Raw genomic sequence first — 26,564 nt, 5'->3', positions numbered from 1 at the left:
AGAATCACTTTTAACAGGGGGGTTAGACTCCTTTAGGGCAACAGCCCTATTACACACAGGATTGTTTTTTTAGCTCTTTTAATACACTACATCTTAAAAGTGAAACACATTAATCTTTAGAATGAGATTTTTAGCTTCTGGAGCAAATTTGTAAGTTGTGTGCCACATTGATGTCACAGGAAGAGATTGTTAGTACTGCTGCAAAGACGTTTAATAGGACAGGAAAAATTCATAAGGGATACCTTCCAAGTTTTGCTGTCTTTTCTCTCGAGACTTTCTTTTTTCACTCATTATTTTAGAACCATGTCCTATTAATGAGAAATTGAACAGAGAATTAGTAGAGACAGCAAGCGTCAGGCTTCCTGAATGCAATGCCACTATACGACCCATTTTCCTCAAGACTCCGTTCAGCTAGGTAGCTGTATATGGTTTAACGTGTGTTATGTTGCTGACGACAGATTTTGCATGAAAGTTGATGCTCCGGAAGACGATCTGTTTGAGCAGAGTGTGCAGATGAGGAAGTGAGAGAGCTGGACAAAATGCCGTAGCATCGTTCTCTTTATGTATAAGCAATTATAGAATAAAACTTGATTAAAAAAAAGTTAATTATAAAGATGCCAAGCTGCAGGGTGGATTTTTTATTTTAGGCATCTTATATATCTGATGAGTCAAATTAAGTGAGTAGAATAATTCAAAGGTTTTCCTTGAATATATATTCCTTGTGAAATGTATTGTATAGTAAACGGTTTTGCTGTAGTTTATCCAGTTTATGGATCCTGATGTGCCACAGAGACCAGAGTTTCTCCTCTGAACAGATATTTTATTGACAGCTACTGGAATGTGTGAAAACTCTGCCAAATATTGCACAAAATGCTTTGTTGCTATTTGGCATATTTGGAGAAATTTGTATCTAAATGCTTATCTGTACGTGTTGGAAAATGGTACATTCAGCATATATAAGAACTACTGTAAGATTATCATGAAAATAGATTATTATGTCAAAAAACAAACAAAACAAAAAACAACAACATCCATCCACCATCCAACAACAACATTAAGAAACCACAGCCATATGTGCAGCAATTTGGTATTAAATAAATTAACACTAATACCACAGCCTGATCTCTACAAATTAGGAGTCATGATTTGTGTTGTTCTCTTAGTGCTGGAAGGCAGGCACAAATATGCATTTTGACAGCATGTGTGAATCAAGTAAGGTCCACCTCCTCAGTTCATGCAGAGGTCACAGACCTTGAATTATGTCTATAGCCAACCTAAAAACATTATTGAAAAATGTGGTAGTCATAAAGGAATACATTTGATCAAACTCAGAAATGATCACAATGAGGAATAATGCAGTCAGAGATGGTTTTAATGATAGTCATTCATTCCATTCATGTCCCACCCTGGATCCAAAGCCTTTCCCATGAACACTGAGTGCAAAAAAGATGGGACACCAGTTCATCGCAGAACAAGCCGCACACACGGATTCATAGTTATTCACACCTTGGGGAAATTGACTGATTTCCACCTGCTAGCATACTTTCTGGGAGGAGGGGACTGAAGGAAACCACACATCATGGAGGAAGCCAACATGGACACAAGGAGAATGTTTTTATATATACTGTATATATATATATATAGATATATATGAGCTATTAGTGCGCATGCGCTGTTTGCATGCGCTGTCATTCTCCTTTAAGATGATGTAAGTCTTCACTCCTTGAGCACGGTCTCCCTTCCTGCACTGCTGTAGCAACATCATCATCCATCCAGTCCCCGGGGCGAGCGCACTGATAACGCACAGTCGACTGAGCTCAACTTCTAACAGACTCCAACACACAAACACACACAACCACACACACACACACGGACCCATTGCAAACGGAACTGATAACACACATGGCCGTATCCACATCATACAGCAGATGTGCTCTGAACTGAAATCTGGAGACTGAAAGGCGCATTTTGGGAACAACTTGGAGGTTCAATGGCATAAATTCTCCGCAGGACTTTAAAATCACTTTTTTGAGAAGCTGAAGGAGATAAAGGTAAATACCCTGCTCTGAGTGAGTGTGTGTGTGTGTGTTTGATATTGTGCAGGGATTTAATAGTTACCCAAGCTTGTGATGTCTCGTTCGCACTGGGCCGGTTTGCGCTTCTGCTTTCAGAAACGTATACTAAAGAAAACTTTGTGACTTTGTGATCCGTGTCACACCGCGTCAAAATGGCACTGACTGAAAACTGTAGGATTTATCAGGCTCCCAAAGACAGCGGCTCGACCCAAACTTCCGATGTGATCGAGCTGAACGTGGGTGGACAGGTGTACTACACCCGGCGCGCCACCCTGACCAGCATGCCCAGTTCTTTACTGGCCAAAATGTTTTCCTCCAAAAAGGAGACATCAGGTGACATGGCCCGAGACACAAGAGGACGTTGCTTCATTGATAGGGATGGATTTTTGTTTCGATACGTGCTAGACTACTTGCGTGACAAGTACGTCGTCCTTCCTGATCACTTCCCAGAAAGAGGGCGGCTCAAGCGCGAAGCTGAATACTTCCAACTTCCAGAGCTGGTCAAGATCCTAAGCCCTGATGACCTGAAGCGACCAATCCACGATGAATACCCTCACAGTGATGTAGATGATATATCACAAGGTAGTGATCAGAGATCGTACCCGTCATCCCACAGGCGCTACGGGTTCATCACAGTCGCATCCACACGCGACGCCTGCGCTTCAGACGGGAAAGGTACCAGATTGCCCAAACTTTTCGTCAGCGGAAGGGTTGCCCTGGCTAAAGAAGTGTTCGGAGAGGCATTAAGGGAGAGCAGGGATCCTGAGCGGCCTCCTGAGCGCTACACGTCCCGGTTCGTCCTCACGTTCGGACACGCGGAAAGGGCGTTTGACCTGCTGGCGGAGAGCGGCTTCAGGCTGGTGGCGTGCAGCTCGGCACTCACCTCTCCTCTGTACACCACGCACATCGACCACAGGCAGTGGTGCAAGTGCACAGAATACGTCTTCTTCCGTAAGTCTCTAGACAGTGGGATTCTTATTTTTTAAATCTTTCATATTATCATCATCATCATCATCATCATCATCATCATCATCATCATCCAGCCAGATTTGGCAGATTTGGATTGCAATACTCCCAATCCATTTTAAAAACCTACACATCCACCAAATACAAGCCCATCTTCTAAACCTAGGTTAAATTTCCCAACAGTACCATAAAGCTAAGATGGTCTTTATTGTGACAGTGTTGTTCTCTCTTATAGCGTTTCCTTTACCATTTACAATCAAGCAACATCATATTTAAGTCATAAGAAGAGCCATGAACACTAACCCATAAGCACACATTGACCAGAAATGTCCAGAGGCATCTATTATTGAGCCATAATTCAAACTGAACCATAAAAAGCTTGTTATTATTGGTGAAACCCCCAGGACCCATCAGTCGCTCCAGGCTCACAGTGCTTACTATCATAAAGACATTTGATGTAGTAACTGAATGATATGCTTTAAGATTAATATCCTTAATAATATGATACGGGGTAAATTCAGACAAATTTGACATGTTGTATCCAATCATGCAACATTTTAAAAGTTTTCACTTTGGGCAAACTCTATTTGTATTGAGTATCATGTATTGGAAATGCCATTGAGTTTGGTAACGCTGTCCTAACACTAACCTTAACATTCCTAACTTGCTACCTTAAATTTGTTTGAACTGACTTTCACACATGAACCCAGGTTGATTTACTACCCAAATCCCACTGTATAATCTAAGTGTAATTCGGAAATATTCCACTTTAGACCAGAAACAGAAACTGCCACCACTGAGACTGAGCTCATATGATTCACACCAGAGCATTTTCCCAAATCCCAGTCCTGGAAACCGGATGCTATTCATATGCTTTTCTATTTCCGCTACATCGACACATCTGATTCAACCCGTGATCGAATTAACAGGCCCTTAATGACTGAGCCAGGTGTGTTAGACCATTGGACATGCAAGTGCAAAGCTCTGCAAAGAACTGGGTCAATTTCTTGTATTTTGTAATTTTGCATATGGCCACATCTGAATCAACTCCAGATCTAATTATCAAGCCTTTCAGCAAAGGAGGCAGGTGTGTGAACCAGGGAAATCCATAAATGTGCAGAGCTTGCGGTCTCCAGGGCTGGGATTGGGAACCACTGGTGTAGAGAAGCAAAACACTTGAGCTAGAAACAGCCCTGATTGGTGCTGAGGGTTTTGAAAGTGCTGCCAGTTCAGACCACTGGAGGGCACACTGTTTTAATCATCACATCTTTATGAGGAGTTTGCCCTGCCCTAGGCCTTCAATGTCTGTGATAAAAGAACAGTAACTTTTGAAGTGGTCAAAGTAATTTATTTATTCATTTATTATTTATAACAAAGCAGAATATGTTTTTTATGAAGTTAATAAAATGTATTTTAATATATTGCTTTATGGTGTTTGCTATTCTGGAAATTCAGGATTTTTCCAAAATCTAGGAGAACATGAAGCACAATAATCAGACAAAGATGATGCTGATACTATTTTCATACTGGACAGATAAATAGACATTGATATTAATATTTCAGTACCTAATTTTGATAGTTTAAACTACCTTTTTTGTTGTTGTTTGTTTTCCCAGCTTGAATTTTCTCTAAATGAGGCATTAGATGTATCAGTAGTTCATGGACACACACACAGTTGCTATGCACCGTCACCTGCCTTCATTAGTAGCTAATCTGGCTTGTCTCTGTTTTAGCTGAGCGACATTGCGGCATATGGCCAATTAAAAAGCATTTTGCAAGTAATTGTGAATGAGTCCCCTTGATAATTACGATGGAAAAAGTTGGATTGCAGGACCAAGCAATCAGAGGACCGGTAGGGTGTTTGGAGCAAATAAGACATATGGTTGGTTAATGACTTGCACTATGTACCCAGTATAATTATCACAGTAAACAAAGTTTTGGGTTCATATAAAAAATATAAAAAGTGAAACCCAGACAGACAAAGACTTTCAGACAGCAGCTAATTAGAACAGCAAATATCCTGCTAAATCCAGCAGAAAGCCTTCCTTTATAGGGAGACGTAAATTCAAGCCAGGATTTCCTGACAATTAACTGCTGTTGTCTCAATGATTAAAAGCATCTTATAGGTGGGATTTGTTTCAGGTATGGCTTCAAAGTCTAGTTGTGGCTTAATGGAAAAATAGGCCTAAAGAGAAGGTTTATAGTGTCTGTACGAAGAGTCTACAGAATCTGTAAAAAACTCATACAGAGAGTCTACTGAGTCTATACAGAGTCCATACAGAGAATCTATAGAGTCTTTACAGAGTCCATACACAGACTGTATAGAGTCTATAGAAAGTCCATGCAGATAGCTGCTATAGCTGCTGTTCTCAAATAGTGGGGCGAGCCGGATGGGAGGCTACAGGATGGGAGGGAAAAAATAAAATCTGAAAAAAAAAAAATTTGTTCAATATTTTTATCACTAAACTACTGTCATAAAAAGTTATGGTTTTGTATATACAGTACAAAACTCCTGAATAAAAATTAAAATGTGTTTGGACTGGTTTGTCGATAGTGAGCGCGGAAATACAGGTGATAAGCAGTTTTATTAAGTCATTGAGTCGTTCATTCAATTCGGCCAATTCATCAAGAATGAGACAGATGTTTGTGAATGGGTCATTGAATCTTTGACTCAACCGATTCGTTCAAATCACTGAATCATTCAAAACATGATTGAGTGTTGCTGTGAGACGCGCTATGTGATCTTTGTTTGGATTCATCAGATCTATTTTCGCTGCTAAAATAGACCAAAACAGTCAATATCTCGTCTAAAATGTAAGAGACTTGAACTATATAGCAATAGCCTAGTAATGATGATAGGCCTACTACTACTCATAATAACAATATCTATCTATCTATCTATCTATCTATCTATCTATCTATCTATCTATCTATCTATCTATCTATCTATCTATCTATCTATCTATCCATCTATGCAAGGTGGTGTGGGGGGAGCCCAACTGCAATAAACCTGCTTTGGGGGCCCTGCTTGCAAAAGTTTCAGAACCCCTGGTCTATAGAGTCTATAGAGTCCACACACATAATCTATAGAGTTTATACAGAGTCTATACAGAGTCTATAGACTTTATACAGAGTCCATACAGAGAATTTATAGAGTTTATACAGAGAATCTAGAGTCTATACAGAGTTCATACACAGACTGTGTAGAGTCTATACAGAGTCCATGTAGATAATTTATAGAGTCTATATAGAGTCTATGCACATAATCTATAGAGTCTACACAGAGTCCATACAGAGTCAATAGATAGTCTATACCAGGGGTATTTTAGTTAGTTAGTTTTTAAAAAAATGTCATTCTAAATTCTAAGATTATTATGGTCTTGTTACATTAAAATAAACCGTGTTTAATTTGTTTGTCGCTCAAAATATGCGTCATAACTGCCGACTTGCGAAATCCGACACACAGAAGCAGACGCATTTTTGGTTTGCTGCAGCCGGCAAGTTAAAATTTTGATGTCTAGAATACAAAGAGGACTCAATTAGACATTGAACATTTTATTTGAAAGTAACCTTCAACCCAGCGTCTTTTTTGTTAAGGTTAGTTCAAACTGTTCAAAATATTTTTGTTTGCTTGCAGAAATAAAATTTCGTTTACTCAGTAGCAGTTCGTTGATTTCATAAATGAACACAATACAGTTTTTTTCTACTTTCCATAAAGGTAAAAAACGATATATGCAGTGTTATCTTCATTTTAGATGTCAAATGGGTTTTGTGGCTCCCTGTGTTTTTTTCTGTGGAAAACGGGGTCCAAATGGCTCTTTGAGTGTTTAAGGTTGCCGACCCCCTGGTCTATACAGTGAATATATAGAGTTTATAGAGAGTCCATAAAGAGAGTCTATAGAGTCTATACAATGAATCTATAGAGTATATAGAGAGTGCTGATATAAACAGTCTATATAATATACAGAGAATTCAGACGGTGGGGGACTACACATAGAGTCTATAAAGTGTTTACAAAGTGTTTTTACAAAGAGTTTACATGGTTTCTATAAAGAGTCTATATAATTTCCATAGAGGGTTTTTATACGATCTATAAAGTTTATAAAGTGTCTTTACAGAGTTCAGAGAGAGTGAGAGAGAGAGGGAGAGAAACTATGCTGAGAGTCTATACAGTGTCTATACAGCTTCTATAGAGTCTATCCAGTGTCTATAAAGGGTGTTTATGGAGAAAATCTATAAAGACTCTATAGAGTCTCTATACAGAGAGTCTATGCAGAGAGTTCAGAGAAAGAGAGCATCTAAACTGAGAGTCTATAGTGTATATATAAATACAGTCTATACAGTTTCCAAATATAAAGTATATACAATGTCGAAAGTGTCTATACATCTTTTTTTAACCAGACATAATTTTAACAATAATATGTGCAACAACAATAGAAGACTGTGGCATTTTAATCTAAACTGAACATATTTCATCCTCATGCACTGATCCTACTAGTCTGTAATGGTGGATCAGTCTTGGCCAGTCATATTTTTTTCTTATCTAATCTACTGACATATTTTATGCTGTCAACTTGTGTGATATTCCCCATGAACATAAACACAACATAAACGCTCTCTTAAAGTCAACATGTTGTGGTATTCACACTGCATTTTATTTCTGAATTGTTCTGGAATAAACAGGCTCTACGTTTTGGCTTGAAAATAGCTGAGTGAAGGGGAGAGGGAGTTTACAATATGATATTAAGCCTCGATATTATTTGCTTCCTGTCCACACATACATGTTGACATAGTTATATATCAGAAGATGGTATCCATTTCAGATCCCAGAGGGTGATATCTAATACTGTTCCAGAAATGACATTCAACTCTTGTTAGGTGAAATGTCACAGGATTTTGGACATGTTCGTGAAAAAAAAGAGTTAATTTCACACACTTGTAAAGCACGTCACTGGATTGGAAAATATATCAAATCTGTTTTGGTTAAAAAATAGATTATCTACAGAGGCAGATAAAAAATATGTTTTATAAAAGATTGTGAAAAATATTGAATTTGTCTTGCTAGTGATTTAGAGTGATGACTGGCTTGGACTTGCACTCTGTAGAAAACTTTCAATCTTACAGCATTTTTAAGCAATGTCTGGTTCTTATTTTTAATGTCATGCCACATCGCAGGTGTGTCAGTCAGCAGAGTTTGTTGGCACTACACTTAAGCCCATCGCTGAAATGCAGTAGTTGTGTTAAGCTGACTTCAATGACTTCAGACTCATTTTGGCTTAAACAGCTGCCGTCTTAACACAACATAAACTTAAAGGGACAAACTGATTGATAATGTCTTAATTGTGCTGACATGAAGAGGGAGTCAGTGGTGGCTGAATAATTCTCAAAGCTCTCACCCTCTCTCTGTGGAGATATGCCGCAGGTCGTGCTTGACATTTTCTTCTTTTATTTATATGCATTTGACCAACCACTGAGTCTAATTAACAGAGACAATTTATACTTTGTACTAATATAATATAAGCAAAATAGAGTCAGTGTGCACAAGAGTCAATGGGTTCATTGATAAATCTCACACCCATGCCCATGCATCATGGGAATGGGTGTGAGATACTAATTAATATATATGCTTCGTCATAATTCATAAAAGAGGTGATGAGTATCAAATGAGGTGCTTTTGGCATTGTTTAATCAAAAAAGTCAGTCAATTTGAAGCATCTCAATTACTTTGCATTCAGGGTTCAAATAAGTCAGGCTATCAAGAAATATTAACATAGATTTGAAAGACTACAGGTATTTATGCCCTTGCCTTTCATCTGAGCAGAGTCCTTGAATGAAACTTCAGGCAATTTTGGAGCTCAGCAGGTGTTGCTTCTTTCTCCTTCCTCCATGGTGTGTGTAAATTAGAATATATTTTCTGTCCATTTCCTCTGATTAAATATTTGATATAAGAGAATCTGTGCAAATGTTTGATCTATTTTTATATCCTTTATAGGCCAATGTAAATTGAGGGGTGAACGTATTCCTTGTTTAAAGCCAATTATGCCTAGGAGGTTTTTAATATCAGTTGGCATTACTTATTGCTTTGATAAATGAGCTTAACCTGATTTCTTTACTCATTAAAGACTGGAGCCTTATAGCTAATTATCTTGTGGGTCTGCTTGAATGATCTCTAATTAAAATGCATTCAGATGATTATGGATATTACTTTCACATTAATGCACTAGAGGATTCAAAATGATAATCGATTGCACATTTTGGGTCATAAAGCAGAACCATAGATTACATTGATCAGGCAAAGCTTTTGCAAACCACTGAACGGATGGGGGACCATTAATAATTTTTATAAACATTTTATTAGACATTATATTGCTCATAGTAGTCACATTTGTTAGCAAGCACAACATCTTTTAAATGTCTCACCCAGGATTATTCGAGTCATGGTTTTATGGTTTTTAAGAAATAAGCAATTAATCTGAAATAAATCTAATCAATCTCTGGAAACATAGGCAAACAAAGTGAATGTTTAGTGCAGTGTATCTACCATATCCAGAACCATTTCTGTTGTAGTAGTAATTATACAGATATTACAGTCAGTAAATTGTTTCAGTATGGGGAAAATGCACTAAAATCAGTGCACAAATCAGAAATGCACTAAATGATGACCTTGTTTTCTCACATGATTGAGAGGTACAAGAAAAGAGAATCCATTTTCTAATGCAATACATTTTTGGCTTACATTTTAAGCAACAAAACATATCATCCGAATCAGTTTGTACCTGACAAGTGAATTTTATTACTTTAAAAAGCCTTAATATCATTTGAGCAACTGAGAAAAAAGCATTAAAAATTAGCTAACTAGCTGACAGCAGCATGTCTCTGTAACATTAGCAAGATAAACAAAACATTAGCTTAGACTTTCTGCTAGCATTAAATAAAATGCTAGAAACATTTAAACAAAACAACAGCTTAACTAAAGACTTTCTGCTAGAATTAAATAAAATGGTAGAAACTATTTACCACCGCATTTAGAAGGTCTATGAAATACAGGCCATCTTGCTGTTAAAGTATTCTTTAAATGCTAACAGTGTACAAAATATCAAGCTATCCAGCAGTGTGTAGCTTAGCCAGGACACTGTTTACTGAACACATTTACTATAGCTAACAGCGATGTGTAAAATTCACGATAATCCAGTTTGTATCTACAGAAAACTTGCTCAGTTTGCAAAAATGACAATATACATTTAAACATGTATTTAAACAAATATAAACATGGATTCCATATGCTGTTGTCTGTTACTGTGTTGGTGACCACGTTGTGTTTCTTTTTCAGAAGGAAAATGCAAGATGTAGGTCACACAACCTGTAAAGTATGTACATAGCTTGCATTTACTTTGTAAAGACAAGCAAGGAAATATCCAGAAAGTGTGAAGAGCCAGACGATTTATCTGTACAAACCCAGCATCCTTGCCCACTGTTCTTCTGATGTGACAGAAATGTCAAAGCAGTCACTGTCACACTGTTTCCACACTAGTGCAGTGAGGAAAGTAGTTAGGGAACAGCAAATTAGGACCACATCACTGAATCCATTTTCGCTTTTAGGAAAAAAAAAAAAGTGCAGCCAGGCTTGTCAGAATACAATGCATGCCAAGACTTAGGGAGAGAGACGGAGACAGGGATGGAGAAGGTAGAAAGAAAGAAAGAAAAGAAAGAAAGAAAGAAAGAAAGAAAGAAAGAGAAATGGATTGCACTGGCTATTTCTACTCCAAGCTTTAGTGTGGAATCACAGTTTTCATTATAGCCCCGAATGCAGTGATTTGCAGCCATAATGGAGTCTGTGCAATGGCAAACAAGGCAACGACAGCTGGCTGGCCGAAGAAAATCAATCCTATCAGTGTAACAGGGACTGAGGCAAGACTGGAGGTGGATGGTGTGAAGTAAATAGCATGAGGCTTGGGCTATTGCTGGTTAACCTGGATAACAACATAGCAGAAAAGCAGATAAATCACATAACCTTCTTCAGCTTGTTAATATTATCTGAGCTTCAGGACCCTGCTGCTGCTCTGACATGCGACAGTGTGTTGGCACTGATGTAAGTCTTGTGACTAGGTTTAGAGTCAGAACCATAATGGTTTTAATTGGCTTCACACTAGGAGATTCACTTGGCAGCTCCTCACACAGGGTGTTAGAGATCTAATGTGGCACAACACAGACGAATGCAGTTTTGTTAAAATTTATCTCTTTTGCCAACTCTTTTCAGTTGAACGTTGTAGAAAATGTCACCAGACTAACGTGCATGTTTATGAAATCATCAAGATCATTTCCATTTAAAATACTGTTGAAGAAGAAAGGTTTTATCAAGACACATATTACATATTTATAAAATGCTTTAATTTCTATTATGCATTAATATGCAATGGTAGTGAGTTTTTAGGAATTTAAGACACATGCAAACAGTTAAAGTAGGAATAACTCATTTTACTTGTAAAAATAGCCAAGAAGGGAGTTTAAAACAAAGAAAAACAATGGTACTAGTTGGAAAAATCAATGGTGATCAGTGATTGGTCTTAAGGTATAATGGTGTTTAATGGCCATTGGAACAAATGGTGATCAGTGATTGGTCTTCAGATATGATGGTAATTAATGGCCATTGGAAAAAATGGTGATAAATGATTGGTCTCTGGAAACAAGGATGATCAGTGGGTGGTCTTTGGGACCAGTAATAATCAGTGATTGGTCACTGGATGCAATAGTGATCAGTGATTGGTTATTGGGAAAAACAGTGAAAAAAGATAAATCAGGTTCGGAATATCAGGTCACACAGTACAACTCAGTCAGGCTTTATCGCTGTTGGTAACCTGCTTTCTGACCTTGTATATGCAGCACTGGGAAGTGACCCAGAGAGTCATATTGAGTGCAGGACAGTTGCCAACATCTGCTTAAAAGGTCACTCGATCTGTCACTTGGAGCCTAAAAATCTGCCAAATGTACACTGCTAAGTTGTATTTTACATAGTTTTACTTCACATCCTGTGTACTACAAAAAAGACGCTCAAACATATTGCATTCATGTCTCATAAAACATTAGAAACTTTTTTTAAAAGAAAGCTGCTTTGTTAACCCAGGTTGTTTAATGTAGAAGAAGCTGCTATTATTGTCATATATACAAGAGCTGTGGCTTGGCTACTACCCCAATTCAGTTCAATTCAATTCAATTCAGCGCTTTTAACAATTCACATTGTCTCAAAGCAGCTTTACAGAAGTATAGAAACAGAAAAAAAAGTAAAGTTTAAAATAAAGTTCATATTTTTCTCTAACATCTGTATTATCCCTTTATATATATATATATATACACCCATTATATGGTAATGAGCAAGCTGGAGGCTATGGTGGCAAGGGAAAAACTCTCTGAGATGATATGAGGAAGAAATCAGGCTCAGAAGTGAACCTCATCCTCATTTGGGTGACACTGGATAGGAAATAATGCAAATGTAAATCTGTCCTTTCTACAACATTTTATACTGTAATAATACAACCGAGAGCTCCTGAGGAACTAATGGGTCAGAACAGACCCAATACTAATTCCTTCCTGTCAAAGTCTTCAAATGATTGCTGATAAAGAACAGACCAAATGACTGACACAACAATCAAACGCAAACAACCCAATGCTTATTGTGTCAGTCAGTTTGATTGACAGGTTCAAATTGATGGTCATATACTTAGTAGTCAAGTAAATTCAATGTCATTAAAGTGAAAACAATGCGACTGTGCTACACCACCAATGATGCAGCATGTGAATTTAGCGTAGCTTCAGGGTCCTTGCTTCACATGACTATTCATGTGAAATTTCTCATGTGTTCTTATGTCTGTGTGGGTTTCCTCCAGATACTCCGGTTTACTCCCACCTCCCGAAACCATGCCGGTGGGTGGACTCGTGGTTCAATCAGTTCTGTTGAATCAAGGTGTGTGCGTGCATGTGCTTATGTGTGTGAGCCTGGCATCCCCTTAAGGGTGTATTCCTGTCTTGGGGCCAGTGTTTCAAGAATGGGCTGTTGGAGATGAATGAATAATACGCCTTTCAACAGAGACAGCATCATATGAAAACAGAAGCAAATGCTATTGTTTGGATAGTTTTATTTAATACTAAATGGCAGACCTGTCCCATTAAGCTTTTAACATCGTTTTCAATCAAGGTTGTATTTATGGGCCTGTGCACAAAAAAAAAATTAATTACAGTGAAAGTGTGCAAACTTGTTATTCGAATGAAAACTCAATAAGAACCAAAACCGCTGAGCCAAGACCAAAGCAGCTGTCTTACATTCACAGATAAATCTGCTTCTTTGTGTGTGGATTTGTTGTGATCCATGCAGTGCATTTGTTTTTAATTGTTTACTCCTCAGACGCAGTATGTCAATCAAATTCTCTGCAGTTTGCATGTTAAGAAAATGTCTATTTGGAGACACTGATTGCAGGCTCCATTTGGGGTCTATGAAAAATCAAAGGTGATGGATATGTTGGGCTTGAAACTCATGCTGGGCCAATTGTACATAGTAAGGAAAAGTTGTAGAGTATTATAGTGATGTTATAGTGATCTCTCAAAATACAAAAATTTTCAAAGCAGGTTTCTCTCACATACACCAAATAATGGTAAGTTTTATCAGACTCTTTATCTTAGAACTCTAAAATTAGACTTGCTTTTCTTTTTGTATAGAGTAAAGATTTGTTGTGTTTCAGCCTTTGAGACAGCAGTGCTAACCAATTTGCCAACATGCCACCCAGGCTATGGCGTATAATGGTTTTTATATAGTGTATAATGTTTTTTTTTGCTTATTATTTGCTTATCTTGCTTATTTCATACTTCTACATTATATTGCTATTAATTTCTTTTGGCTTGCTTTCATGCAATTGGAATTAATACCAGACGTTACACATAATGCATAATGTTTATCAGCTTGTATTTTCTGTTGCCTGATTTTTTTAAGGTTTAATGGCCTTGATTTTGTGGTGAGTGAAAATCCTGTGCTGTCAAGTTAGACAAACATATTGAATATAAGACAAAATTTCATGTGATTTACTGGGATATGATTTGAACTGGCCAGCTCTGAATATGAAAACAGACCCTTAGAGTAAAAGTAATATATCCTAAAGATGCAGAACATACAGTAGCTCATGGGGTTTTAGGGAACCATGTACAGTATGACAGTATGAACAGATGAAAGAATCCCAGTTTGCATTGCTTCTGCACCGAAATTTGGTTTATATTGTATGTTCATTGTGTAACATCTGTCAACAGCACTGATTCAGCTCTCCTGGTTTCACCCATTTAAAGCCAACAAGTGTACTTCCAACAGCAAAAACCCTATTGAAGTTTGATTTACATGTCAGCCTCGGTTAATTACAACATTTGCAGGAGCTAGAGTGCATGGTTAAATAGGCCATGTTTGTGTTTTTCTTCCTCCCTCCTCTTACCTTCTTTTCAACAACTCAAATGTCATTGGAACCTTTTAGGACCATCTGGATAATCATTTGTGATTTTAAAGGCAAGGGCTGATTTGAAAAAAAAAAAAAAGATTGAAATGCAGCAAAATATTAGTATCGACTAAGAGAATGTATTTCTGCCAATTATGCAATGAAGAATGTTCAGTAAGGCTCTAAATCTGTAGATTTATTCCTGATCACTGCATCTCTGTCTTCACTGGGAGTTTCTTAAATGGTCATTACAAATGGTCGGAAATTTGATCAATGAGCACTTTTTCCCAGAAGCCAAACAATGAAATTTGTGCCTGTTTTGTTGTGCTCATGTTAGTTGGAACTCACAGTGCTTAATGACTTAATTTTTTTATTTTCACCTAGCGGCAAAATTCCCATAGAATCCCAAAAACCCCAAAAACTGTTTTCTCCACACAACCTTTCTATTGTCCAAGTAAAGAACGATGATGCCCCAAGTGGTTTTTCTTAAGTATCTTAAATTTAAAGCGGTTATCTTTACACTCACCAGGGACAGTAGAAACACAGGTCTCACACTGAAAGCCAACAGTGTCCTGAATAATTTTATACCACACTTAAAATAATTCATATTTCATGTTTATACTGAAATACTGATTTCCATTCTGCCGGTGGACTGGAATGCCACTGCTAAAAAGGGTTAAATACTCCAGCTTAGACAACGATGTGTTTCAGATGCTTGTGGTCATACAACCTAAATTATTAAATGTATCAGTTTTTAAAAGATCTTCTCCTTTTAGAACTAATGTACTGACTGTCCTTATGTTGTTCACTGATAGCAGAATGTGAAGCTTTCTATGTTTTCATGAACTGTATTATGGTGATGACTGTGGCTCTGCAGGCTGTCTCGTCAGGCTGGATGTCCTATTACGCTTCATCAGCGGTTTTTGTGAGGTGTCGAGACTATTAGGAGACAATCCGGACTCTCCAATCTGTCACTGAACTGGTCATATTCACTGTCAGGAGATGGTCACACTTGTCATCATCGTTAAGAAGATGAAATAATCACAGACGGAAAATGGCCTGAGAGAATCGCTTTCCTACTAGGACAACGAGTGCTTATTAAGCCTGAAGCGGCTGGACCCATTTGTCGGCCCTTTTAGTTTTAAATCGGGTCTTCTGCAATTTTCATATTATTACGCTTGATTAGAAATGTGATTGAAGGAACAATGGGCTGTAATTTGAATCACTTTCTAAAAATCATCACCACATTATCCTGAGGGAATATAACAGCCTGGAGGATGATCATGATGGGTCATGACGGCTTTGTCCTGCTCACCGCTCGAGCTCACTGCAGGGACTGTGTATCACTTAGATATTGAGTTTCTATGCCGGTAAGGACGAGTTATCAGTGGTGCACTGCCTCCTTCTCCAAGGACAGCCTGGCCTAATTTGGGCAGGAACCTGAAGATAAAGAATAGCATAGCTGGAGGCAGGTTCATCATAACTCTAAGCTTTCTGTCAGCGGGTTCAGGCTTACAGTCCTCACTTATAATTACATACAGTTTCCTATGAGATTCAATTCAAAATAGTTACTGAATAATAGGAAAATGAATTAAAAATGAATGCCTGGATAACGAGGCAGGAGTTAAGGGTTAACGATAACCTGTGCGGCATGCGGGAAGTAAAGAACGCTCACAGTAAAGGAAATTACATACAGTATTTGTGTGTGTGTGTGTGTGTGTGTATGCTGATTTGATCTGCAGATTGTTGGCAGGGTGCTCGAATGGTACACACAGCCAAGATTCATTAAAGTTGCTTTCAAAAAGCAGCTTTTAATGTCCTGAAACCATTAGCTGCCTGCGCAGCTCACATCGCTTCGCATCGCTTCCTTTTTCGCCACATGACCAAGGAACTCCTCGCTTGCTTCTTTTGATACAGGAAACGCCCCGGATCATTCGAGAATCTGGGCTAGGATTCTTAAATCCATTATAGCCAAATGAAAAATAAAACAGTAGGGAGAGTATCATGAACATTCTGTGCATTATATTACAGTACTAGAGTTATGATTTCCGGAATCTGTGTCAAGCCTAGGATCAGAAATCAGACTTGGGTTACAGTAGCATTCAGGTTTGTGAAGTCTTTCATTCTGCACAACTGGAAACTTGAAAATCTCTTGTGAATTTATTTTGTTGATGTTTGAAGTCTGTACATTTGGATTCTTTCGGCATGGTCTCAGAGTGAATGTGTGTAGTGCAGATGGAAATTTAGGTTACGGAACAGTAAGATTATTAAAAACAAACAAGGAGAAATGGTAGATGAAACCGAGTGCAATCACTTAGCTAGGCATTGCTGAAATGTTATATCAAATATTAACCAAGCATTTATTTTAAAACATATTCATTTTATTTGATGTTTTGATACCTTTTTATATATTTATTCCACAGCACTGCTAAATGTTGAATCCTTTAATCTGACTGGTTTAAAGGTATTGACTCGTTTTCATTCTCTCACAGTAATTTCTCGCAGTTTCTCACCCTGCAAGGCAACTATGTCATTTCTATAGTAACAGCTTAAAAACATATTATGTTGAAGGAAGCTGGTGAGACAACTGATAAAAAATATGTGTAGTCATTAATCTGAAGTGTTCTGCATTTTTTTTTAGCATCTATAGAAGGAGTCTCCAGTGTCGATGTTTCGTGACACAGGACTGTCTTCGGACGATGGCAGGATTCTGTGCTCACACTGATGTGGCTCGGGTTAGATTTCCTGGACAGGGAACGACCCAGCAGTCGAGGGGTTAAATCTCAGTGCCGGTCCCAAGCCTGGATAAAATGAAAGGGTTGTGTCAGCAAGGGCATCAGGCATAAATTCCTGTGCCAAGAAATCAAATATGCGGATCAGACGAACCACTGTGGTGACCCCGGACAGGGAGCGGCCGAAGAACAACAACAACAACAACATGTCCTATAAAGTGTCTTAGCACAGTGTGCTGTGTGCTTTGCAATTTCCCTGCAACATGCCAAATGCTGTTTTTTGGTTCTTGAGTAAAGAGAGATGATGGTGAGGGAACAGCTGTTCGTAGCTGTTATAATGAAAGCGATAACAGAAACGAACTCTTTCCACAGATGCTCCACAACATTAAACACAATTATGAACGGATCAAAAGTATGTTCTGACCTTTAATATTGGAAGACAATCAACTTTAGGGTGTAACCGAAAGTCCATTATTGTCAGGCTGATTTATACCACCGCCTTTTTATTTTGTTCATTTTCTTATAACTTCATACTCACAAGTGAACAGTAATGGCTCAATGGTTGAGGTCAAGAAGTTCCCAGTGCTATAATGTGTTTTAATGCCTTCTTATAAAGCTTCTTCTGCCATATTACATTCTGAATATAAACCATAATTTTTTAAAAACCATTTAGAAAAAATAACCAAAAAAACCAAAATTTAGAAAAAAAACAAAAATAAAACAATGATTAATAAAATCTTTTACAGACTCTGCTTTTGGGAAGTCATAGGAATAAATAAATAAATAAATAAATAAATAAATCAGTTATCTAAATAGATAAATAGAAATAAATGTAAATCAAATATTGTGTAGAAACATGTGCATCCTACTAGAGCATCCGTGTATTTATACAGTGTGATTTATAACTTGGCCTACAGTAAAAATGTTTATTTTCAGTCTATAGTTTCTTGAACTACACATGGCAATGAAATAAAAGGTTATTCATTATTGATTAAATGCTTTTTATAATAACAGTCTCAGTACACTTTGATTGGTTTACATTTTCAGGCGATTTTGTTCCATGTCTCATTAGTAATCCCTGTCGCAATGGAAAAAAAGATGAATAAATTATATTTTAAAAATTGTAATCATTTTAGTTTTTTGAAAACGCAGTTTATGCTGGTGACTTTGGTAATATATTGGGTTTTTTTTTTCTCTTCTAAAAGCGTTCTCTGGATCAAAGCTGCAGCGCGAAAAGAGAACGTCTATTTATATCTGAGTGAAATTGATGGTTGTTATTGGCAGGGTGTTCTCCCTGCAGGGGGGAGACAGAGGCTGTGTGTGTGTGTGTGTGTGTGTGTGTGTGTGTGTGTGTGTGTGTGTGTGTGTGTGTGGCCTAGGCTCGAGAAGCTCACTGTGCTCCATAAACGCCTGCAGAGTTGTGACTGGCGTGATTGGTGGACCTGTCAGAAATGAAAGCCTGGAGTCACATCTACTGAGAGCTGTGGATATTTGATCATCTCTAATACTGTTTTTAGGTTGAGCTGGATGTGATCTAGGTGCTCATAGCTGGGGAGTAAAGGAATACCAGTAAAAGGATTATGAATTTTGAATTTCAAAAAAGGCACGAGCAAAGAGGCTTTAGTCACCAGAAAAGCCCCAGCAATCAGATTAGAGGTGTTTGGTGATTACAGTTAAATAAATAGAAATAGAGAATAAACAGAATCACAATGAAAAAAAAAATGAAATCTTTTCTATACTATGTCACTGGCTGCCATTTCGGAAAGGTCAGGAGTATTGAAGTGTATTCTTTATGAAAGCTGCCTACTCAGATATGTGAAGGATCTGAGGAAGGATAATTTGTTGAGTGAAAGGAGTTTTGACCGTTGTGTAGATGTTGTGAGATGTTCTCATTTAGAAGCAATATTTTTCATATTTTGCAATCATTTCTTAAAAGATTTATATTACCTGGAGAAATGGCTTCGTTGTTGTGGCATCTAACCTGTAAACCGATAAGCCAAACAAATCTGCTTTACCGAATGACACAAAAAACCCACAACAACATCCAATAGCTTACTGTACTGTAGCGCATTCGGCTAGAATAAACATAGTCTTCATTCCCCGAAATATTTAACATTAACTACTCTATTTCAAGTAATGCTAGAATTAGACAGTTCTGTCTGTAGTTTGTCGTAGATGCAAATATCTCCTTTTGTTTATCATCTAGTCAGGTTCATGGTGGATCTGTAGTGGATCTGAAGCCTACACAATCTTTGGGGTATGGAATATGGTATAGATGGGAGGACAGTACATTACAGGGCACCCTACACACACATTCACATCGAACACACACATTCACACCTATGGGCAATTTAGAGTAGCCAGTCCACCTACTGCTATGGTTCTGAGAAGTGTAAGGAAACCAGAGAACAAGGATCTCACCCACACAGACATTTAGAGAAGATGTGGATCTCAGATCTCAGACCCTGGTCTATAAGATGGCAACACAATATAACACAACCCACTCTCTGCTCTTATCATCTTCAGTCTAACAGTAGCTTAATAATGATCATACAGGCCCATTTATGGAAATTTACCCATCTGTTTTCTGAGCCGCTAATCTTATATAGGGTTGCATTGAGCCTAGAGTCTATTCCTGGGGACTGGAGACGCAAGATAGGGGACACCCTAGATAGTGCCAACCCATCACAGGGCACAATCACACACATATTATGGCCAATTCAAAGATGCCAACCAGCCTACAGCGCATGTGTTTGGATCGAAGCCACCAAAGTACATGGAGAACACCACACACACAGAACAGAGGCAGGAATCAAACCATAACATTTATCACAACCTTACATTTTTCTTGTTTATACAGCTGAGCAATTTAGGGTTAAGGGCCTTCCTCAGGGGCCCAAGAGTGGCATCTTAGTGGTGTAGGCAAGCATGATAATTACCCTATCTATCTATCTATCTATCTATCTATCTATCTATCTATCTATCTATCTATCTATCTATCTATCTATCTAGATAGATCTAGTCCATAGTTTGTTGTTCTGTGTAGCTTTATGTCTTTATCTATCTACAAAATCTGTTCATTGTTTGATGGGAAGCTGTTCATTCAGCTGAGAATAATGAAAAAAAAAAAATCTGATTGCACAGGAACAGGAATGTCATTATAGTAGTCAGCTCATTTGAAGGAACCGTCCAGCCCTATCAGGATAGGTTCAGTTTCACTGGCTGACATCTCTAATAAAGTCTCCTCCTTTATAAAACTTTGTGTCCAGATGGCCATTAAAATGCAGAGTTTTTTGCCAGGTTGAGTTGACTACGATCCCAGATGAGCGTATCACACATGCTCACGTGATCATATTTGTATTCATTTACTAGAAACTACTGTTAGATAATTAATGAAAGTACAGAGATGCAACAGATAAATGCTGTGTTGTGGTGTGGCTTTTGTGAATATAAAGTAACTTTATATCTGTATCTGACATTATAATAGCCCCTTTAATCAGCTTGTGGGTCGCACTCTTCTGATCGATTTTCTTTTCTTTCTCCTGTTAATGGCCTCTGAATATAGGCAGTATGGAGATGTTATATGATCCATAAGAAACTAAGATGTTCAGAACCATGTTTAAAGCATTCATCTTTTTTGTAGTTCAGGAAATGTGAACTAGGTGAGTAACTGCAGCAACTAGCAGTGAGGCAGTGCCAACGTTACAGAATGGGGAAATGTGCCACTGTTAAAGTGTTAAACAGCTTTGCATTGCACTTAACACATTAGACCCTATACAGCCTGGTTTATTAATCTCTGCTTTCAGGGAGAATGTTGACCTAAAAGCTGACTGTGCTTAAAAGCATTTCTTACAACTTTAATAACAAACTGATAAATAAAGTATTAAATAGAATTAAACATTTAATAAATTTGATCCAGTGACAAATGATTTATCTGTAAACCATTAAGGTGAAAAAATAGATATTGCAATATCAATATTGGGCATTTTTATTTATTTATTTATTTATTTTTTTCTGCTTTTCATGTAACATCCCGGTTAACATCCCTAATTTAAACCCAATACTTACAGTATACCACTGATGTATATTTGATACAAAGACACATACCCAGCTTCTGTGTAGTGATTTTGCATGCTTTATAAAGAGAGCATACAGTTTTCTTGCATCTTCGCATTTGAACATGTCTGAGGAATAAAGAGCTGGTTGCATGCAGGGAGATGCAGAAAATGTGGTGGTGGTGGTGGAGGAGGCAGAGGTGGTGGTGGGGTGTAAATGAGAACAGCTACCTCCTGTGTCATGATGGATCCCAATCTCTCTGCCAAATGCATCTCATCGGGCCTTTAAGTGATTCCTCTGAATGCTCACGTATAGAAACTAAATTAGGTCCAGAGACAAAACAGTGCTCTAATGGGTCTGTAATACAATCCGGACAGCTGAGTCAGAGAGAAAGAGAGAAAGAGAGAAAGACAGAGAGAGAGAGAGAGAGAGAGAGAGAGAAAGACAGAGAGAGAGAGAGAGAGAGAGAGAGAGAGAGAGAGAGAGAGAGAGAGATCACACTAATCAGTAAATGTAATCAGTGATTGGGTGATTGGGCTTACAGATATTGCAGCAATCTTCTGTATAATTATAACAAATCGATTATATAAATTCATTCCCAAAGTTCCTACCCAATAAACTACCTGGAATATTTGCTGAATAAAGCTATTTTAGATAATCCATATATATTTGCTGTCACAAGCCAATTTCAGGCTATCCAGATCCAGGAAGTACAAGCATCTGCTAGTTTTTAACTCTGAGAATATAATACCCTCTATATTTAATAAAACTGTAAATTAAACAATATTAGAATCTATAACATGATGCACAGCAGTCAGCAAAAAATGTATAGCTCGCAGCACATGGTGCAGAATGACTGTTATCAGTATGAGATGTATGGGAATGGCTTTGACTTGGGGAAAAAAAGAGGAATCTTGGGAAGTCTGTGCTGTATTCCAGTTGGGTACGGGGGCCTGAATTGACAAGTCGTTCAATGCAGTGCTCATTTCCCTGCTGCAGAATGAATGTTTTATGATCTTATATGCCGAGCTTGGCTCGAGTCCTAGACTGGAAATCCCGAAGGGCCGCACCAACGACTCGGAAACAATGCGCACAACCTGAGCCCTTTCCTACAGACCGCTCCACTCCGCTCAGAGGGCGTGAGAGAAACTGGCTTAACACACATATAGTGAAAGAGATAGTGAGGGCGTGAATGGAGGCTGATCTAATTTCTGTGAAGTGAAATTGCTCCACAGCTTCCTTTGCACTTGCTCTTATAGATTAGCTATTAGGAAGCTGATTCCACCTCTCCCTCTACTCTTTTTTTTTCAGCCCAGGGCAATCACAGAGCTGTCCTTCAGCTCATTATTGCACTTGCTACCAAGAGAATGCTGCCCCATCCAACACTCCAGCGCTTTTTGATTGAACTTGGGTTATTATGAGCTCCGACAGGACAGCTGATGGATTGTGGTCCAAATCAGCAGATAATCTTCGAGGGCACAGTGCTGTGTAACGGGACACAGCAATGGTGTAAAGGGAGACAAACCCAGTAACATGAAAAGGAGAAAACAAAAAACAAAAAAAAAACCCCAAGGGAAGTTGTACCAGATTTAGTTTATTGAGCTTCTATCCAGGAGATAAGGTCTTTGTATTTTTTAAAACGCAGTAAGGACCCATGAGGGGTGGAATAAAAAAGTGCAGAACACAGACACACACACACCAGACACACACACACACACACACAACCACACACTTTGTGCATCTTGATGTGTTATAGCTTTAGAGATAAGCATACTATCTATAGATTTGACTGTTTATTGAATGTGGTTTGTGCTTCTGCCAAGGTCAACTGTAAAAACAAAATCAATTAAACCATTAAAGGAGAGGTTACCACTTTGTAATGATGTGTAATAGTATTCTGTCATTTCCATATGGCTTTGTATCACAACATATACTTTAAAGATTTGCACTACAGTACAATTCATATACACGACAGTTCACCTATGTCACTTTATACACTATGCAATATGCCTCTAATGACACACCTCCAGGGCTGCGGGTTTGATTCCTGCCTACGTTGTTCGAGTGGAGTTTGCATGTTCTCCCTGTGTCCCAAACATTTCCTCCCCAAGTCTAAAGACATGGACTGATTGGCATCTCTAAATTGTCCATAGTGTGTGCGTATGTGTGCGGTTGTGCCCTGGAGTAGTCTGGCATCCTGTCCTGAGTCTCATGGGATAGTCTCCAGGTTCCTGAATCAATAGATGCAAGGCAATACCTTCATGTACAATCTAGTATAGTTTACTCTTTGTTTATAAATTCTTAATTGTTTCTATTTTTTTCTTACTTTTACTTTGAATTCCTTTCATAAGTGTTATGTCTAAAGGTCCTTGTTTCTGTCAGAGAATAAATTCTGTTGTATTGTATGCGACACTAAAACCTCGATCCCATTTAAAAAATGTCTCCATCTAAAACACAAGATGGTTTTGTGGTTCTAGGTGGAACACTATACGTGAATTAATAGCCCTTTTAGTTTTTTTTGGAAAACTGGAAACGTTAGCCATCACAAGAACACTCATCGAGCTCATTTCTCCCCAGAGTCGACAGGATCCCAGGCATTTTAATAAGTGAGCTGTGATTTGTTGTAGAAACAATCATTTGTTTTTTAGTGTGGTGTGAAAATCTATAAAAGTAGACTTCTCTTCTCCTGGGGTCTGTGAACCATAACCATGAGGTCTTACTTTTTTTGCAGTAGAGGAAATTACTTGAGTACTTGAAAACTTGGCCATTATCAAATGTATTTTATTCATTTTTGAGGTCTTGTAGCTATTAGCGTCTTTGAATGGCTTTATTCCAAACCTCGGTATTTCAAAGCCAAGTAGCCTATAAATAGCTACAACTTGAGTCTAATGTGTTTGCTGAGAGGAAAGTTCATAAGTAGACAATATTATATTGGATGCATTAAAATAACCTTCAGGAAATAAAACAGTACTTTCCCTATACTGAGAACTGGAGGCCATAACAGAGGGGTTCCACGTAGAGACAAGCTCTTTAGGAAGCTCAAAGAGTGCTACAGAAGTCTGTTGTGATGGTGATGTGACAATAAGTTAATTTCTAAGGATGATTTAATGACCTTAATGGATCTGTAATCCGATCATGTGTAATGATCGTGAGCTTTATGCCGTCTGCTAGGAAACAGGAAAGCACTGCCAAATATTTAAAAGATTCAATAACACTACTGACATTACATGCTTATTGAATCCTGGATCTAACTTTAACATGTTGGACTTTTAAGAATCATTACATCTTGATGGGAAAAATGTTTAATGGAAATCATTAGGCTGACTCACACTAGGGAGTGAGACGTTTTCTTTCTCAGCATGACAGTGCGATATGGGATTTGTCACTAAATACACCGGGTTATTGTCAAACAAAGAAAAAAAGATTTTAACGTTCTGATATCGTCGACGATATCTCATCATATCTTTGTTCGATCGACTCTGCCTGCATTGATATACACCAGTCTAACACAAAAGGTGTTATCAGTGACAAGCCTTTGTGACCGATCCTCAGCTTTTATCCCTAAACACAAAACAAAATCAATCCTAATGAGATTCAAACTGAGATTTAAAAAATGTTTATTCCCCCCACAGTATAATGATAAGGTCAGAGGTATAGTCCAACCTTTCAGTGCTAAATGATTGGTTTAACCACCCTGTATGCATGCTAATGTGTTTGGCTGAATGTCGATGACTTGTGTCTATGAGACTGGAGGATAAATGCTGAATTTTGAATAGCGTACCATAAAGCTAGGAACGAGCAGTAATGAAATGCATCATCGGCATCCGAGAGGCAGCTGGAATGTAACTGTCTGCTAATGGTGTCATAAAACTTTTCACTGTTTTGTCTGACCACATTGACCTTTGTTATAGAGTTGCATGAATCCATTTAGAAACGAATCCTCTGAAAGATGACACCATATCTGCACCTGATGGGCTTTGATTTGCAATTGATCTTCATGCAGTAATTATGCATTTCAGACAAATGTGCCTTGATTGCTCCAGAGCTTTTCTGTCTTTTCTGTCTGTATGCTTTCCAGGTGGGCCGTCGGCTTGGTCGTCCTCTCACTGCGAATGCTGTTGCAAAAGCCAGAAGAGCGAGAGAGAGGGTGAGAGCGGCACGTCCTTCAACGAGCTTTCAACATCCTGCTCCGAAACCCAATCGGAAGCCAGCTCACCCCAGGAGACAGTGATTGCCCGTCCTGTCTCCCAGCAACACCACCACATCCAGACCCTGGAGCGGACCCAGAAGAAAGGACCGGCCCAGGCGATGCAGGCGGAGACCCGCAGGAGGACGGAGCTTTTGCGCACTCGCACCACAGGTCCCCGTGACCTCATGACCCCTTCCAAGAGGAAACCGACTAAGGAGAAGCTCACGCCAGAGCAGGAGCTTCAGAAATGCATCCAGGACTTCCGACGCATCAGGATTCCTGAACGCTTCCCGGACAGGAAGAACACATGGCAGTCTGATCTCCTGAGGAAGTACCGCCTGTGAAACGAGAACGATTCAAAATGAGTAGGAAGAGAAGGATGCAGGAACAAGGAGCTACACAATCTACCTATCAGTGCTTAAGATCTCACTTCGATTTGCACTCCACTTGAGCACGGTCTCTCGGTCTAATCTTCGAGCAAGTCGCAAAAGATGCAGTTAACCTTGAGTGACTCGTACAGGTTCTGTTACAAAGCACAATTACTCAAGCTGCAAATCAATTTCACAGTGTCTAAATGAACCAGCCTTTTAAAGAACACCGTGGAATGGGTTGGACATGCACTAAATGAGCACACATCAACATGTTATCAGCACACTCAGAGCACTGCACGAATCAGACACTTCTGCCTGTCGGCTCAGGACAGAACTTATGCTTGAACGTGGAACAAAAAGCACAAAATCATTTGGTGTCAGAGTTATATGAATTGTATGGATATGCTAACACAAAGCTCTCCTTTTTTTTGGCGAATTCTGTTTGCTTTTGACCAGCATTCCCTGTTCCCCAGTGCATGCTTAAGCATTACAACTGCAATATAGAGTATTGCCTCACCTCTTATGGATTAGTGCTATATATTATGCCCTGCATAATTTGCTGAGATTTAGGAAAAAAAGAAAAAACATGAACATCACATCCAAATAAAAATGTATGTGAAACAATAGAGCAGAACAGATTTGCTAGATTGTTTTCTCATCGTGATCATTTTTGTCCAAAATATTATTTGTAGTGTATCTGATCTGGTTTT

At 38.4% G+C, this 26,564-nt stretch overlaps 2 protein-coding genes across 2 annotated transcripts in view; both read left to right on the top strand.

The window, feature by feature from the left end:
- Window positions 1-26,564, top strand: part of ndfip1 (Nedd4 family interacting protein 1) — a 424,215-nt gene that overhangs the window by 64,604 nt on the left and 333,047 nt on the right. The window lies entirely within an intron of this gene.
- kctd16a (potassium channel tetramerization domain containing 16a) lies at window positions 1,792-26,564 on the top strand. The gene is made up of 2 exons (XM_060886866.1): window positions 1,792-3,026; window positions 25,373-26,564. The coding sequence occupies exons 1-2, from the start codon at window positions 2,228-2,230 to the stop codon at window positions 25,825-25,827; spliced, it is 1,254 nt and encodes a 417-aa protein (XP_060742849.1). The 5' UTR covers window positions 1,792-2,227; the 3' UTR covers window positions 25,828-26,564.

This window comes from Tachysurus vachellii, chromosome 14 (assembly GCF_030014155.1).
Source record: "Tachysurus vachellii isolate PV-2020 chromosome 14, HZAU_Pvac_v1, whole genome shotgun sequence".
Classification (NCBI taxonomy): Eukaryota; Metazoa; Chordata; class Actinopteri; order Siluriformes; family Bagridae; genus Tachysurus; species Tachysurus vachellii.
This window is presented reverse-complemented; position numbering and strand designations above follow the sequence as displayed.

Coding starts and splice junctions, on each gene's coding strand:
- kctd16a (XM_060886866.1), top strand. CDS start 2,228: ATGGCACTGACTGAAAACTGTAGGATTTATCAGGCTCCCAAAGACAGC. Junction 3,027..25,372: donor CACAGAATACGTCTTCTTCC/GTAAGTCTCTAG, acceptor TATGCTTTCCAG/GTGGGCCGTCGGCTTGGTCG.